The sequence below is a fragment of the Lonchura striata genome, chromosome 1 (genome assembly GCF_046129695.1).
Source record: "Lonchura striata isolate bLonStr1 chromosome 1, bLonStr1.mat, whole genome shotgun sequence".
NCBI classification, from domain to species: Eukaryota; Metazoa; Chordata; class Aves; order Passeriformes; family Estrildidae; genus Lonchura; species Lonchura striata.
Window position 1 is genome coordinate 56,456,233 of NC_134603.1, and position 18,393 is coordinate 56,474,625.

The 18,393-nt window shown below is 32.9% G+C and overlaps 1 protein-coding gene across 1 annotated transcript in view; it reads right to left on the reverse strand.

The window, feature by feature from the left end:
* The window catches only part of RTTN (rotatin), a 78,765-nt gene that overhangs the window by 15,701 nt on the left and 44,671 nt on the right, over positions 1-18,393 (reverse strand). Inside the window, exons 33-41 of the mRNA XM_031503992.2 lie at positions 17,216-17,408; positions 14,366-14,448; positions 8,401-8,509; positions 7,495-7,693; positions 6,406-6,496; positions 5,266-5,419; positions 4,974-5,111; positions 3,929-4,140; positions 92-197 (exon numbers count right to left, since the gene is read on the reverse strand). Of these exons, the coding sequence (XP_031359852.2) occupies positions 92-197; positions 3,929-4,140; positions 4,974-5,111; positions 5,266-5,419; positions 6,406-6,496; positions 7,495-7,693; positions 8,401-8,509; positions 14,366-14,448; positions 17,216-17,408 (1,285 nt within the window). The remainder of the gene's footprint in view (positions 1-91; positions 198-3,928; positions 4,141-4,973; positions 5,112-5,265; positions 5,420-6,405; positions 6,497-7,494; positions 7,694-8,400; positions 8,510-14,365; positions 14,449-17,215; positions 17,409-18,393) is intronic.

Sequence of the window (18,393 nt, forward strand, 5' to 3'; positions counted from 1 at the left end):
AAAAAAAAAAATTCCAATTTAATGATAATACGCAAAACACCTGCAAGCATTTGATTCACATATAATTTAACATACATTGTGAAATGCTCACCTTCCAAAGCACATCTCTGGGCATTTTTACTGACAGCTAACAGAGACAACAGTGCATTTGTAGCAACTTCTTTCAGCACATCCTTTGAAGATTTTCTTTCACAGACCTACAAAAATACAATTTCATTACTGAAATGAAAAAGTGACCATATTAAAAGTAGCATTCACAGCTATAAATTGATTATCAGAGTCTATATTTTCATTTGGATGATTTATCCCTACATTCCTATATAGAGTTCTCTCTATATATATTCATGTTTTTAGTCAGTCTGCATTGAAGTGTTTCAGGTTTTTCTTGTAACTAATTTTTTTTTAATTACATCTTTCTTCTTTTTCTCCTAAGTCCACTCTTCTTATTCTTTTCTTAACATTCTACTTTTCTAAGGCCTGGATTCCAAATCTTAGCATTCCATTATTTTTCTAATATTCAGGAATAGGCTTGGTATTGCAGACAACTCACTAATATGCCTTTTAGAGTAGTCTCACTTTCCTTCTACACAATGATGATGAAGAGATTAAATACAGTGAAATTCCTTTAAAAAAATCACTGAAAATTATTTTAGATACTGTTACTAACCAGTGAAAAATGGTAGCTTGTCTTAGTTTTGTGAGGTCTTTTTGAGCACCACCAGATTTCTAATAACCTAAGTATAATCTCTGTGTTTTCAAATGAATATTTATTTGGAGTCACATAACAAGATAGTTTAAAGACAGGGAGCTGTCTGTACTTCATATATTATCCACCAGAGAATTTTGTCCATCTAGCAATATTCCCTAAAGTGCCAGTTCTGACATCCCAGATAACAGAAAACACCATCCATTGCAAACAAAAAAATATAGGAAAATAAGAACAGTTGCTGGATCATTGTAAAGAGAAAAACATACTTTTAAGCTAGCCAAAAATAAAACATCTTAAGAAAATCTTAATACTTTAGGCAGAAATCTCATGAGTACCTATCCATAGGAGCTCATAGATTTTAATTCTATATACAACATGTATTAATGGACTAATAATTTTTTCAAATTTTCACATGCAATAAAATATCAACGTATGCTCTGAGGTCATAATTTATTGTTCACTGTAACTAGGGGTGAGAAGGTCAAAGGATAAAAAATATTAAATTAATAACTAGAAAAATCCCAACACCTCATTGATAAGGACAACTAACACCAAATAAAAGCGCCGAAGCATGGACTGGGTTCTGTGTTTATAACAAAAAAAAGAAAAAGAAATTGACATTTAACTATAATAGTTTTTATTACATCTGGTGTGAAATCTCAAATTTAACTGCAACACAAGAATGTTTGAAGTAAATTAACTGTTTTTGTGTTCTGATAGGTGATGGTTTCTTCTGAAATTAAAAAATTTAGATGTTTGAGTTACTTAAAAGCTTAAACTAACTGACACAAGCCAGGAAAGAAAAAAATTGTTGAGCTCCAGCAATCCTGCATAGCCTAAGATGTAGGTTTTGTGACTTATTCACTCAAAGGCTTTTTGTCCTATTAAATTGCCAAATGTTTTCACTTGTTCTTAATATTCATTAGTACTTTTGTAATATAAAATATATTTGCCTATCAACCTCTTAGGTATTTTCCTGTAAGTATTATGTGGCAGACTAGAACTGATCTAATAATTAAGGTGAGTTGTCTTATATTTGTATCTTTTTCAAAAGTTTTAATTTCATCTCACTATTTTCTAAATTTTATCTTGAACACTAACAAAATTCCATTCTTTCTTGAAGCATGCTCTTCTATGCATTTTTTCTTACTCTGCCATCAAGAACTGCATAATAAAAAAAATTTATGTCAAGCATAGGGGGCACAAGTAATTAAGAATTAATTAATGATTAACTACTAGTTGAGTGGAAAAAATAACTCTAGGAATTTATAATGCCTTGTGCCAAAAGATTCTATAGTTTTAAACTATAATAAAAGTATTAAAATGAGAATAGACATTTCATTTTTTAAAATTATGTTGCATAATAAATTTAAGATGTCCCATAAATCCACAGAAGATCTGGCTATGTTAGTCTTCACCTACTGTTAGTTGCAGTCTTTCTATTATATAGTAAGCTTTATATCTAGGAAAAAAAATGTTAGGGCCAGAATTTGAGAGTTTATATATAGATTATGCTTTCCTTCTTAATTTTTTTTCTGATCTTAAGCACATGTATACCAGGATTAATGTTTACATCCACAAAACAACCAAAGCCTTTCAAAGTCAGCATGTCCACTTACTAAATTTCTTATATGTGATAATGAATTCCAATTTGAGACCTGGTCTACTAATATTCACACCTGTACATTAGGTACTAAATTAGCATTTGCCACTATCAGGTATTCTGTAGATTTTATGTGTTTAGGATGATTAATGGAGATGATTGTTTGTTTGAAAAGCCTCTCATCCCTTTCTATGTTAGCCAATTATTTGCTTGACTGCTTCTCTTAAAGAGTGCTCCTCCTGAAGAAAGTCTGAAATCTTTTGGGTTGTTTTTTTTTAATTTTTAATGGTGGTTTTGTTTAGCAAGCACAAGGTGTTGTTAGGTGTTTGTTGTTTCAATAGGCTACTTTATATCCCATGGGCTCATTCCATTGTCCTCTCAATGACTACTTTAAGGGGGTATAAATAAATATATGTACTTTGATCTAAGAAACTGGCTGTTTCTTTCCTGTTATCCTTTCAAGGAGATCATAGCAGCCCTGTAAGGACCTAAAGAGCACAGGCTATCTTTTGAACTCTTTTATGAACAAAATACAATGTTTGTCTACATCTCTGAACAGTTAAAAAGGATGTTAAAAGCTGATGTCTCTTACAATACTCAAATTATGTCTAAAGTCCTTCAATTGTCCGGGCTGTAGTTCATTCTTCATTGTATCAACTTTTTCTGCTCTCAGCATAAGAATCATCCTCTTTTTGCTCACATAGATTGATATCTTATATAAACTCGTATGAATATAGAGGAATGTTACAACATGTCTTTATCAGACATACTCTCATGCAACCATACTTTTCATGCCAGAGCCAAGGAGTTTTGTTTCAGGCATATATGCAAGTATTAATACAAAAACCCAACAGGATATTTAGCAAACTATGGGATTTGAAGAAAGTGCCCTTGTTTTGCTTGAGTCCCTGAAAATCGTGTCCTCACAGGAAAACACTGTGCCCTGAATTATCTGAAATTAGTTGCCAAAGACATAGAGAATTCTGGTTATGCAGCCTGTACAGTGACCAAGAAAGACCCTATTGGGAAGTTTTTCCTCCCTGAAAGACAGCAGGTTCTCAGTGGACAGAATACCATGCCCCAATAGATACAATAGAGCCACAGCGCTGCAACAGAGCAGGAAAGGAGCACAAAGTTTGTGACAAGTCTTGGTAGGAGTAAGGTTATTCTACAAGAACTCAGCATCCATAGGAAGAGAAGAGATGAATACTAAAAGAGTATTCTTTTGGTCATCCAATATACAACTAATAAATGTCAAAAAAGATGTTTTACATAGCAAAATAGTACTAAGATACTTATTAAAAAATAGGTGTAACACAATGACTTCAGAACAATCAAATGGCAATAATAAGTGACATTTTATATAATGTGCATCATTCAGAAAAAAACCTACACTTCTAATTATAGATCACTATGATTGTTGCAGTGACAAACTGCATATAAATTAAACAGATAAAAGAACTAAGTTGGAGGGAAAACAAATAAGACACAAATTACATGTATAATTTGTTTACTTCAACCAACCTGTAAATAAGGGAAGGATTAAATATAAAGGAAGTAAAAGAGTCAAAAATGCAAAAATATATCCTGCAATCACATTGGTAAATTTTAAGTACCTGAATAATTAAAGCAGTAAGTTGAGTTACTGGTGCCTGGCATTCTTCAGTGTGGTCCAGAAGAAAGCTAATAGTTGGATTTTGACATACACTCTGTTTATCCTGGAGCTGTTTTCTTCCTTCCTCATTCAAAAGGACAGAGAGGAACTGTAAACTAGCCACATATAAAGCAGGATATGTGGTAGACAGATGAATACAATCAGAAATGGTATCTAAATGGTTAAACAAAAAAAATTAAATTTTTTACATTTCATTATGAATAAAGCTCAAGTATACTTTAGAACACAGAAAGACTTATCAAAGAAAGCATGTGAACCCAGAAGCAGTTACACAGTGCACTGTTAAAGGAATTCTACAAATTCAATGCATCATATAAGTCTTCAAAATAATCTAAGAAAGAAAAAATTGAAGTTTTATAATGGTTGAATGAATTAATTGTTCTGCATTCATTTGACTATCAAAAAAGCAATCTCCATTTCACTCAAACCACTCATTTGTCCAGTAATTTTTTTAACTCTCCACATTTTATCAATAGCTTATATCATAAAACCAACAGTATGCATTAGCTGCTTTATTTGCAATTGGATTTGGGTTCAGTAGATCTCTTAACATGCACAAGCTTGTCTTGACTGTGTTCACACTTCACAGAACAACACAGAACCTTGCCTAACTACACCAGTAACTAATGTAAGAATAATTAAAATACAAAAAAAATGTTTAATAATCTTGGATTTCTGTATCTCCCATCTCCCCTCAAAACTTTGCTCTTCTTTGATGCAAGTTATTTAAAAAGAAAGAAGGAGAAAAAAATATAGTGCTAATGGATCATTTAACAAATGCCACATTTGGTTAAGGTTTACAACTAAAATCATTCATCCATACATGTGAAGAAAACAAAGCAAGTCAGTCAAGCTCTGGACACATTGGTTTTCATTGTGGGTATCTCATTACTAATTACTTAATAGCATCTAAAGAACAATGACTCTCTTTTCAATTTGTTTATTAGTTGCTAGGAAAAAAAAAAACATGCAGAAATAGTCATTACCAATTATTGCTGTACAGTGATTTGCAAGGGCTGCTGTCACAGATGGAAAAGATATCTGGCCACTTTTCCACAGTAATGTAGCTAGAAGGCTGAAAGAGTCGACCCAAGTTTCATAAAGTACAGATTTTAACTCGGTATCTGCAAAGATAACACAGAAAAAAATCAAACCATTTAGAAATGTGCACAAACCTGGAAAGCTGAGCTTGACCACTTCTGTCCATTTACCTCAAGATGGTACCTAAATGAAGACCTGCCTCTGTCTGGTTATAAAGGAAACAAAGTACTTCATTACCTAAGCCAGCTTTGGGATGTATGGTGAGAATCCTGAAGGTATTCTCTAACAGAGGTTTCAGCAGTTCATCCTGGATTACAAGCTGAGAGTCCACCAATAAACATGATTTCAGAAGCCTGGACACAGATGACAAGTACTGAAGTAATAACAAGACCTGTTAAATATTTGTAGAAAGATATGAAATAAAGCCATATATTTACAACTTCCACATTATTTTAATTTACTCACATTATGCTAACTGTTTCATAATGTTTAAATATATATAATTTAAATAACAGAACATGAATTTAAAATGTTTCTCTTAATTTGTACTGTAGAAGATGAAACAGAATCCCTAGTACAGAAACACACATGTGCAATCAATTTTCTAGTACCAAAGCAAAAGTTCCTTGTGAGGAGGTCATGACTCTTGCTACATTTACAGCAGCATACTCATTGTAAAGTCACAAAGAAAAACACAAAAATGGTCATTAATACTGAAGAATACATGTATCTTCCTAAAAATAGAAGCTGACATATTTATTTATTTATTCTCATAAGTATTCTGCAGAAACATATTGATTTAATTAGAAGAGCAATTTACTTCTAAGTAAACCTGAAAGCAGAGCAGCAGAGGCTATGGAATGGCTGTGTCATGAAACAGCATATTCTACACATTGTATATACAGAGTTAAACTTGATAAAAAGGTAGTTCTATCAGCAATAACCCTATATGGTTTGCATACATCAAAATTAGCTGAGAACTATGTAACTGTCTGCAGGATCAGAGACAAAGCAAAGCAGCCAGATTTGTTACAGACAATAAATATCCAAAGTGTCAGTAACTATATCTGGCTTATACTTCAGTAACATAAAAAAAATTCTATTACATCATTTCTTCAATGGCTAAATTTAACTTCTACTTTTAAAAGACAATTAATTTCCAGTTTGGTCATTCCAATTCTAGTCCTAACACAGAAATTTATTCTTCTATGCTGAATAAAATGGTTTATTTTCACTTAAGCTTTGTCAAAAGCACAAAGATTCACATGAATGTAGCCCATAATAGTGTGTCTGGACTATGTTAATGAAGATAAATTATACTAATATAATTAAATTCATAACTTCAAAAAATTAGGAAGTAACAAATGCTTCTCTAACCTGAGCTTTTACATTTTCTATATGACATCGATGACCCAATGGAGCTTTCAGTTCCAAGATGCATCTTTCAACCAGATTAGCACTTACAAGACTAAAACAAAATATATTGGTTAGAAATACAATTAAGTAATTAAACATTCTATTAACTTAACATTCCATAGAAGAGAATAATATAAATAAACCAAGTAGAAACAAAGTAAGATGCACTTACTGCTAAAGCCCACTATTTTAAGGAAGTCTAGTGCAAAGGCAACTATAGCAGCAGTATGTTGTTTCAAGATAGCTAGACTAATATAAATTCTAATAGCTGCTACTGCAATGACAAAAATCAATTTTTTCTATTTGATTTTTTATTTTCTTTCCTCTAGAAGAATAAACACCTCTGCAATAATATAAGCTGTATTCACATCAGGATTGTTGGAATTTTATGTTTGTTCGTCTGTGTTTTATTTCTTCCATTAATTGCACTATGAAGAGCAACTACAAATGTTCTTGAAAACTTTTACCAAAAAATGAACTAATTTTTCATGCTACACTTCAGGACTTCCAAACATTTTTTTATACACAAAAGAATTTGTTACAATGGAAATGGAAATGCAGCATACAAGCTGAAGACTTCTTTGAAGTGGTTCCTCCTTTTAAAAGGAACTAAAATACTAGGATCCATCATCCAAATTTGGCAAGTTTTATTTACTCTCTTTTAGTGTGAAAATTCTTGGCCCATCTTCAAAATATTTCATACAATTCAAAGAAGAAAAACATAAAATGAACTGAAATGATCTGCAATTACAAATGCCTGAAAAAAACCCTAAAACATCATGAGAGGAACACAGTAGTGCTGCATAAAACATACACCACAGATGGAATCGCCAATATGACTACCTAGTCTGTGAAAAACAAAGTAATTCTGATTCATTTTTTCATTTGATTGTATTTTTTTATTAAAAAAAAAAATCAACACTTCAGGAGCAAGAAGTGATCAATATGTTTAACAGTTTTAGTAAGAAACATGGGTAGATCTCATTCAGAGATTTTTTAAACGTCTATTGCTACACCTTGTTTGTAGCTCAACAGTTATCGATCTCATACCTGCTGAGAGTTGTTAGCAAATGCGTTTGTTGAAGGGCAATTCCAGTATCTTTTGGCATCACAACCAGCAGATTGTGCAGAAAGCTGCAAACAGCTGACAAAAGGGCAGGTGTGACTACAGCACACTGTTTAGACAGAGCAGCAGACATAGGAGAATCATGTTGACTTGGAGATTCTGTTATGGTTGTATCACTTTGACCTAGTGTATGTTGAATTAAAAAAAAAAAAAAACAACAAACAAAATAACCAAAAGATCAAATTACAGCAGTTACAAAACCAAGATTATTTATATTTTTCATAAAACATCCAAGTCCTCTCTATATTTAAATTGTATATTCAGGAATGAAAGGGGGAAAAAAAACCCCCATGAAATCAGATACAAGAAATAGTTCCCAAATAAAATACTCCCTCTACCAAGCATTAAATAAAGATAACTAGCAAATTTGGAAAGACACAAACTTCCTGTCCTTTCTTTAAAAGAAAAATATTTTTATTTGTATACAGGTGTCTCTACATATATGACTATAAATATATTTTTTTGTATTACATAAGTTTTTATCCTTTTACATATAAAGAAGATTATACACACATCTTTGTGTATGTGTGTGCATACACACTCCTATGTATGTATATGACAGCTCTACCATGACTGATGAGTTGAAAGCATGACTAGATGCCAGGAAGAGAACCAAACTCTTGAGCTACATTTCAAGCAGTACCGTTTTCACTTGCATCTATCAAAATTCATATTAAAGAATTAAATGTTTGTCTCCTAAAGCAACCACTAGAAGTATCAACTGCTCCAGCGACATGCACTGTACAATGTGCAGCATGGACTAATACTGAAATATGGGTGGGTGAATACACTGTGCTTAGCATCAGGTACAAGGCTTAAGCTTGACTTACCTTGTGCTGTAAGCCGATCAACCACAGTTTCCGGAATAAAACTGGCTGAACTTGGAACTGTTGCCTGAAGCTCAGCAACACTTCCCAGTGATGGTGATGCAGACAGAATCTAGAAAGCCATAAAAAGAGAAACTACTTGATTCCAGCTTTTACAGACTAGCCTCTTATTCATATTCTGCTTGGGCAAGAAAAAACTATTTAAAGATGGGCTATATGAACAGACAAACTGATCAATGCCCATGTTACTGGAAATTTCTTCTCTTCATCCTTGTTTTTCATCCATATAATTGACTCAACCTACATTTGGATAAAGATAGAAAGACATTACTGAAGCATTTAAACTCAAATTTTTCATGGACTATTTGCTCTACTGAGAACATCAGCACTTGTCCCTTTGCACCAAGAACACACTCAGATAAAAATATCACAAGTGCATTTGTCAAAGTTGATGTCTCAGTCTTTTGAGCTCTGAGTGCTTCTCTTAACCTTAATCCTATGATCCTTAAATGTATTCATTTCATAGTGAAGACATGAGATGTTTAAATGGCAGTAGACAACATTACTAATATAATACTATGCTCCTCCTACCAATTTTGCATTACTTACATTATGAATTTTGTGTGTTTTCTAATGTTCCTAATGCCCTTGTTACTGTGTTTAAAATCACAAGCCTGAGATTCGAAGACTCAGAATGCATCTAAATGATGTTATTTTGTGACAAAACAAGACCTGTATGCAACTTGTTTCAGATCACAGGATAAGTATCTATCATGTCAAGTCACTCTTTCCGTTCTGGTTCTTATTTTCTAGATGGAAAAGTCACATCAGACAATTTTCTTCAAGAGTGTCCCTATACAAAGCAGAGAATATAGAATGCTGGAGAATCCAACGAAATCCCAACAGAGTTAAGACTTGAAGGGTGTTGTTAGAATTTTCCTCACAGTGAGCTTTCTAAGGAAGAATGAAATATCTTGAAGGTTTCCAGAAGTTGGGATATATTTTTACCCAAGGAAATGTTAAAAGTGACTTAACAGACAAAAAGGGTGCAGGGAAGGAAATCACAGATCACTCTGTTCCTAGCTATTGTATCCTTGCAACCTCCACATTGTAACTTCCTTTTCTCCCACATTATCCTCTGGTCTCCCACTATTGTTCATCCTACAGACATAAGTCTTTCTTCTTAAGCCTGCTCAGTTGTTCCTCAAGAAAAGTCAGAGGATTATTCTAACACATAAAACAACCTACAGTAAGATCTGGGGGTGTGTCCAAAACACAGGGAACACAGAGCTCATAGAGTGAGCACACAGAATGTCCAAAATAGAGAGCACACAGAGTATCCAAAACACATAGAGCTTGGATCATAGAAACACTAGGACATTTGGCTAAATTATTCTCTTATTATCAAAATGCAGTACCAAGCTGCACTGAGTGATTGAAATTCAAATTCTATTTTGATTGCACAACTAAAAAGCATATTTACCAATTTTAAAAAGTTACTTGAAGTTCTATGCTTGCTAATTTAAATAATTATTAAAATCCATTATTATCCATTAAGCTAACCTATCATGACACATGGTAAATTCTGCATTTATTCAGCACTATACATCAATTCCAAACATTCTAATAGGTGAGAAAAGTCATAACACTTTTATTTAAATAGAACAAACCCAAAATGTAATTTTTAACAGTCCATATGGTTCTTCTGAAACAAGTAAAACCCTAAGAGGATTTTAACTATATTGAGAGTCATCTTACAGATATTATTATAAATTATACAACCTTTCATGTATTAGTAAAAAGTATCAGCTACCTCATACAACTGCTCTCTATCTTCTATAACTCTTTCAACACTTTAGGCAAGAAAATAAATAGTTCTGTTGCATCAAATTTTTTTAAAAAATCGGCAAAGCTTTATCTGGTTAGAAAAATATAATCTTGCACTGATGGAACATTTATTGATAACTGCATCACAGTGGCAAATAGGTTAAACCCCAAAATTTTCTGCTGTCATAACAGAAAACATACAGTAACACGAAGTTGTTTCCATACCATTCTGTCTTCTAGGGAAAAAAAAAAGGTATTGCCACTGCTATAAATCACCTTTGATAAGGATGAAAGGGAAGTCTGGCACTCAGTATTTAGTAAAGGATATTTACTACTGCCACCTTTTTTTTTTTCTGAGAGCAATGAAGCATTGTGTTGCTTAACAGTGAAACTTTGGAAGGGGGTGTAATAGGGGAAAAGGTTCTATGTGTGGAGAGGGAGATGACAACTCCAGATTAGAACTAATTCAAAAGAATACAAAAATTGTCAGAGTGGAAACACAGGAGAAATGTGTGGGCTTTGCCATTTATCTACTAGATAGGAATAAAAGGTCTTTTCTTAACCTCTAGTACAAAAATCCCTCTAGCATTGCTTTAATAGGCTTGCAGTGATTAATTCTATTCAGTTCTCTTTTCAAAGGTTTAAATCACTTAACTGTAGAGCACTCTGGTAACCACAGTTCCAGAAAATAAGGCACACATTTTTATAGAAAATAGCAAGATTTCATAGGAAAGAATGGCCATGACTTAAGGCTGTCTGGGAGATGTCTGTAGATCTTTAGCCCACATCATTTTTAGCTCAAGTTTTTAAATAACTGCTAATTTTGCTAAGATTTCCTGGACACAGAACAGCCCTAGCATATTTATGCAGTATAAAGCAAGTCAGTATCTCCATGCAGATCGGTGATCTCTTATAATATCTATGAAACTCAAACCAAACATGTTGCTTAAAACAAGAGTAAGGATTTTTCTTCTCTAATGATAACCTGAGTTAACACTTAAACTATTTATTCTATAAAAGACCAAGATTATTAATTATCTCAGAACTGGCCTTTTTGCAGTATCCATATTCCAGTTCACAGAATAATAAGGATAAATTTGACAAAAATGTGTAATCCACTGGGATATTAAAGATCTTAAAAATACAGTGCATAGGAATTAACACAGTATAGACAATCCAGTTCTGCTGTCTTTTTCTATTACACTTAATCATTGATTTAATCCCCACACAAGTATTCTTTACTCTATAAAAAGAACAAATTTTACTTATGGTCTCTGCAAAATTTCTGACACTCTTTTTAATTTTCTCAATTTTCTTTCTGCAAATTTGGGGAAAATAACTGGGGATGGAGGAAAAAAGATAAAGCTGAAAAGTAATTGAGTTGCAACTTTCAGTTACAGTCATATGGCTCTACGTGAAATCAGCTCATGATAGCAGACTCCTCAAATAAAGTACTGGTTACATGAAATCTGGAAGCAGAGAAAACTAATAGAATGCTAGGAAAATGAATCAATATGAACATATCTAGATAATTTTTTAAAATGTTATTAAAATATGAGAGAAGAGTTTTCAACAGAAACTATTCTACTTAGTTTGATTTCTTGTTCTCAAGTATTTGTGGGTGTTTTCATCAAATCTGTGCCAAGCATCTAAAACACATTTGTCCCTTCAGTGAGACCTGAAGATTCCTTTCCATCTGTGATGGGTAAAGCACGCCATCTGGTGGGCTTGGAATAACAGTATTTTCCTGGCACCATCAACATCCAACATTTAGCAATAAACTTCTACAAACTTTTTGTAATGACTTTATAAATATATTTCTTTATTCATAAATCAAAACAGAAATTGGGCCAAACTGTGACCCAAAAATTTGAAGTTATGTAGGAATAAATTACAAATGCTTGAGATTTCAGGACAAGTTTGAATTTTCAAGTATTTCCTAACTTAACTAGATACACACTTCAGATAACTGCCCTCTGAAATACAGTTTGCAATCAGTCTCCATCAAAGTTATGCTCATCCACGTTTTTTCTCCTAATTAATAGTGGCATTGGAACATCAGACCTCTACGGTTTGGAAATTTTCATTATGACATGCCAGCACTGGCATTTTTTTAAAGGAAAGAAACTTAGTTAATAAAAAAAAAGTTTACAGCTGCTCAAAACGTCCATGAAGGGTAAACGGAAATTAAACTAACTTCCAGAAATGACAAATGAAGTCTTAATGTGACATCTCCATACATGTTAGGGAAAGAACGAAAACAAACCACAAACTTCTATAAAACTCACATGGTTAGCTATAAGAGCCTAATCTTAGCAAGTATGAAGTCTACAATATGTGGAAGACTGATATAAATTAGTGTAGCTTAGTATTACACTGTACTTTCCACTGTTAACAATTAGTTGCGCGTCTACTGAATGGAATAGTAGAGCTAACTCTTTGTGTTAAACTATGATGCCACTTTACATATATAAATATGATATATTAATTTGATCTAGTAGATTCCACATTATTTTTTCCTTTCTTTTTTGCTAACTACTGAAGCTGAAAAAAATTAATGTTATGAACTTGTCCAATTCTTCATAAAAACTCAAGCACAATTTTAAGTAGATTAGACACTAAGTTTTGATAAGAATTGCTGCAGTTTATTTTTGTCTTCAAGTAATATGAAAAAAACAAGATGAAATTTGATCAACTTTCATTCCTGTAAGTAAGTGGCATTCAATTTATTCAGTAAAAAGTGACCCGGGAACAACTGCTTTTAAAAAATAAGAGATTATTATGTAAATGTTTTTTAGAGGAGCAATCATGATTGCATGTACTTCCTGATTTACATGCACTTTAATTTATTTTAGTTTTGGCCTTCAAATTTGAATATTTGTGTATAAAATAACCCTAAGTGCTGGGGGTTTGCTGTTCTTCATTAATGAAAATTAGATTAATTAATAAAGTTTCTGAAAATGAAAAATCAGTTTACAACTAAAGTGCACTTTTTCCTTAATTATTAAAAACATGTCAGATAACATTATCAGTATTAGACAGCAATAAATTTATAACAAAGAATGAAAATAACATGGAAATTATAGTTGTGCAATACTTTTGAGAGAAAGTTTTTTCTGGTTTTATTTTTACCATGTTCCAGCAAAATTGAGCATAGAAATTTTTGTCAAGAAAACAATATAGGATCTTGTAATTTATCAGCCTTTGTCACATCCACACATGCATCTGCTTAAGAGAAAAGAAACTTCTAAACAATGATACTGTAGCTTCAGTAATAGATTAGAAGGAAATTCATAAATGAAAAATTTTTGAATATGAAACTAAAAAATAAATTTCAGTGCAAGATGTCAGAGTTTTCTCAGATCTATACTGCAGTCTTTGAAAAATGCATTATTTTTATCAGGTAACTAATGAATGTTATAAAAGCTTCCTCCACAGCCTGAACTGATACTGCAAATCTACTCTGGATCTGAAAGAATGTCTTTCAATTTCTCCTCTGCATTTGCCATCTTGAAAGATGGCACATGTGTACAGCTTTTCATTACCATAGTCACAAACAAATTTTTCAAGCAGTTACCTGCCTTCTGTTTTCCATGTCTCTTTCGGACTCTACAAGCACTTGTGTCACTTTTAAATTCTACAAAAGCATTTCAGAATCCAGATTTTATTATGGCACAAAATACCCAATGTATTTATGTGGCTTTGATTGATCCAGTTCTGTGGCTGTGTTGTGTAAACACAGGTTCACTCTGAACAGACAATTTGGATAAAAGCAATAGAAGTGACAACCAGAAATGGAGACAATTGCATTTTGTCAATAAAGCCAATTACAGAGTAATCTCTAGAGAATATGTCTTGCTGCGGGAAGCTATAGAATTCAGTACTGCCTTATGCATTTAGCTAGTCAAGGCAAGCTACCTTATTTATTTTTGCTCAGGTTAAGAATCACAAAAGGGTTTTTCCAGCATGTTAAAGCTACATTGGAGTAAATTTCAACTTAATTTCAAAGCTAATTTCTGATTGATTTCACGTTTTGTGTTTTGCTGGGGTTTTTTTTAAACAATTTTAGGAGTGCTAACTTTCTTGAAAGCAGGTCACAAAGAACTGTATATTTCAGATAAATAATTACTCTGCAAGTTACCATAGTCTGAGATGTTGAGTGAGAATGTGAAGATTTTCTCTGACTAGGTGGAGGCTTCCAAAGATTGAGAGAATCATCAAAATCTGTAGGGCAAAAAAATAAGAATCAAAATTACTGTAACAAGCTTTTTCAAGGACTGTTTCAGTGAAAAAATAGCTAGCCACAGCTATCCTTCTGAACATCTCTGAACACAAGTTTTCACACATTGTATCTATGAAATCTTACACATCAAATTATCTGAATAAACATAAATAAAAAATTTTCAGTGCAACATAAAGTAGAATAAACTACATTCAAACAGCAGTTGCATAGCCTTCAGTCATTTCAAATAGTTCAGATATCATTTTAGTTAAAACACAAGAGTACTAAAGTATTGAAGTACTATACTAGGATCTCAAAAACCACATAATAAACTGATGTCCTTGTCTTCAAAAAAATTTCAAATTCCCATTTTCAGACAAATAGTTTCAAGAGGACCCATATTCATAAATACAAAGACAGAATTACTTTGTAAATCTGTTTCAGAATAAAAAGTGCCAAAAATGTTATAGCACAAATCTGCCAGTAATACTTTTGAAGCTATCATATATTTAGAAAAGAAAATAAAAAAGAATAGACCACACAGTTTGTCAGTGCAAACCTCACAAAACTAGATGTCCTATATGTATCCTCAGTAATTACTAAACTGAACTATCTTATTTTTAACATTACATTGCTGATGAGTTTTATACATTCCTGAAAAATGTGAGAAAACTACATAGGGAAAAATCCAACAAGGTTTAGGTCCAGTTCTCCCTTTTCTAAAGAAAAAACTTGTTTCCTATTCCTAAAATACTGTATTTTCTGGCTTTGTTTTGCAAAGACTGAATAAAATGTATCTCAATTGCTCACTGAAAAGTTGCACCATTCTACGTTTTGAGTTACTCTTAGTAGATACGATATTACAGGAGCTAACAGATCTACCAAAAGGCACATATTAGAGGACCATGGGAGCAGTAAAATGTGTTAGATTGAAAAATTACACTTATAGATAAAAAAAGCAGACACTGAAGAAACTGAGGATTTTTATGTCTGGAATTTTGTGTACTGGTGAGGTATTTCTCTCAGTTAGTTAACTAAGATTGCTCCTTTCCCTGGGTCTGTCATAAAGTCATAACTTAGCTGAGGAAGTAACATTCCTATTCTGTTCATGCCTCTGAAACAGGTTTATCAAATGCAGAATGCAGCAGGATACTTGGCCTGGAATGTGCAAAACAACTCAAACAATGCTTTATTTTGCAAAGCTGTAAGTGGTGAACTGAGAGGAGTGTCATGCTGCTTTCGAATTATACTAAACCAGCCTGACTCATCAACTCCAAAAGTTAAACACCCTAATAGAGAGTTGAAGGATACTTTATCATGTCTACCACTTCTTATCTAAAAATCCTAAGATCCAGCTGGCCTGAGACATATGACTGACAGTCAATCACTTTAAACTCTGGAAGTCCAGTCCCACTTACAAATAGCAGGTTTTTCTAAAATACTCCTTGGAGTGTGTGTGGAGATTCCTCCCTGGGGTGGGGATGCTGCTTCCAGTCACTCCAGGCTGAGCGAAAGATTTGCCAGGGTCATTGGTATGGGGGAGTAACATCAACCTCTATTTAATAATTGCATCTTTTTTGCCAGCTTTAATATAGTTGCTTTAATATAATTCCTTTGATATAGTACACTAAACTACACTAGCTGTTTTAGCTTCTATACTATGTAGTAAATAATTCTGATTATGATATTTTTGTCTGGTCATTTATCATAGTAAGTCATTAATTTTTATATAAATGTATCTGGTTTGCCATCCTTAATCACAAAAGATGAAGTAAGACAAAGATTCAAACACATCTACAACGCCTTAGATTTAAACCCCTGAAAATGTCAGGGTCTAGAACTGAATCCAGCCACAGGCCAGGCTCCTCTCTGAGGAGGTATTTACAGAGCAAGTGGGTCCTTCCTGAACCTTGTGGCTCAGTGGAAGGGATTCTCTAAACAACTCTGTCTGAAGTTCTTTATCCAAGACAGACTTAAAAAGAACTATTTAAATCAGCAGCCTTAAAAGATGGAAATATGGAAACTTACACCCACAAAAAAGGAAAGAAAAGAAAAAAACTCATTAATTTTCTTCCCCATGAAAGCTTTTAATAATTGATCTCTGAAAAGTCCCCTAGCTTTCCAAAGTTACAATCATCAGTATTATTAGGACAAGGAAGTGTGTCTCCACAATGCATCACAGTGAGCCTTAGAAATACGTCTCAACAAATTATTAGTAAATGTAAGTTAGATGAGATATTCCAAGGGAATACAGGTTAAAAATAAACAAATCCCACCTGAGTATTACATTCCATCAGTCTAAGAATTTATTATATCTGATGTCTCAGAATGCAACTTGATTCAGATTATTAAAGTCCATTCCTACTTAACCTTGAAGTTGAACACATCAAGAAACAGGAATCTTAAATGAAGTTCATGTATTTCTTTCACCCAAATTTTCCTTGAATGAAAGTTGACTGGATGTCATAAAGTGGAAATTGTTAACAGTTATTTTACCCCCAATATTTTGCAAGAAAATTTACTGCAGAACCAATTACATCTTTTCAATTTTCAACTTTCTGAAGATGTACATAACAGCTCGGAACTTTTTCTGAGCCATGTTAAACTCAAGACTTATCTACTTAAATCCTCACGGCAATCTTTTGACTTTACAACATATTTAAGTGCAGGGTTTATATATTTCCAAGAATTATTGGAGGTAAGTTACTCAAAACTACACTTTATTTAAGTAGGTTTCAAATACCAGAAGATTACATCAACATCACTTACCAGTCGTACCACCTTTTTCTATGCTGAGCTTGTCTTCCTTGTAAGAATTCAAATCGAACATGTAACATCCTAGGTAACAGCGTTTCACCATCTGATTCACATGTTCATAGAACTGGCAGTGATACAAAAGGGCTTTAAGAGCAGGTATCCCTGTCTGAGAGAGGCCAGATTCTTCATCATGTACACAAGGACCCTGAAGACATGAAATTCACAGACATCATTACTTTAAGGAAATGTTTTACATAGAATAAATGGTCAGAAAAACCCAGCCGAAGGCTAATGCTATGTGTATGTGTGTACAATGGTTTACAGGGTGTAATTAATAAATCCCAAAAATGAAATTCAGATTTTAACATTGAGCTAAATTGTAGTATTTTACAAAAGCTTTAATGACTTAGCAAAATCAAACAGCTATTTATCTCCAGAAATCTGTGCTAACAGTTAAGTAAAAACTCATGAAAAGCTGTAAATGAGTGGTTCAAGACAGTAAATGTATCAATAGTCTTTAAAATTTTAATGTCTCATTTATTTCTACTTACAGATATTAAGCAATGAAAAAGTTTTCCTTAGGCAAAAACACTTAGATAAGACTAAATATCCTGAAAAAGTCCTCCTGCCCTAAAGTATAGGGTCATTGTACTAGATCTAGCTATGTCAGTCTTCTATGAGAAAAGATTTCTTTAGAAAACAAGACATAACCAAAAAATTCTCTTTGAAGTATGGTTTTCAATTATTTCTTTTTAATTCTGACATCAGGGAAAAGTCCCTAGAGCAGTGGATTTATACCTTAAGATAATGGACTCTAGTCAAATTTCAAATAAACAGTTTAAGTTAACTACCTTTGTTAAAAGTTTCTTCAGTGTTTTCCATGCTAACACAACCAAAGAGTTTGATTAAGTGACACATAATCCGGTTTAGACTGACCATAAAAATTAGAAGTGCAAAGAAGGGAGAAGAACTCAGAAATATTCAAACCAGTATCATTCAGAAAGGCAGTATTAGAGGGCATCCTGCAGTAGTTCAAAAATAAACTAGTGAAAATTATGGAAAGAAAAACTTTCAGCGTTAATTAGAAACCTTCTTTGGCAGTCAGGAGAGAGCAGAGCTGGATCAATTGAAAATAAGTAATTTGAAAATACTATTTATCCTTAAGAGACTCTCACCCAATCCCTTCATTG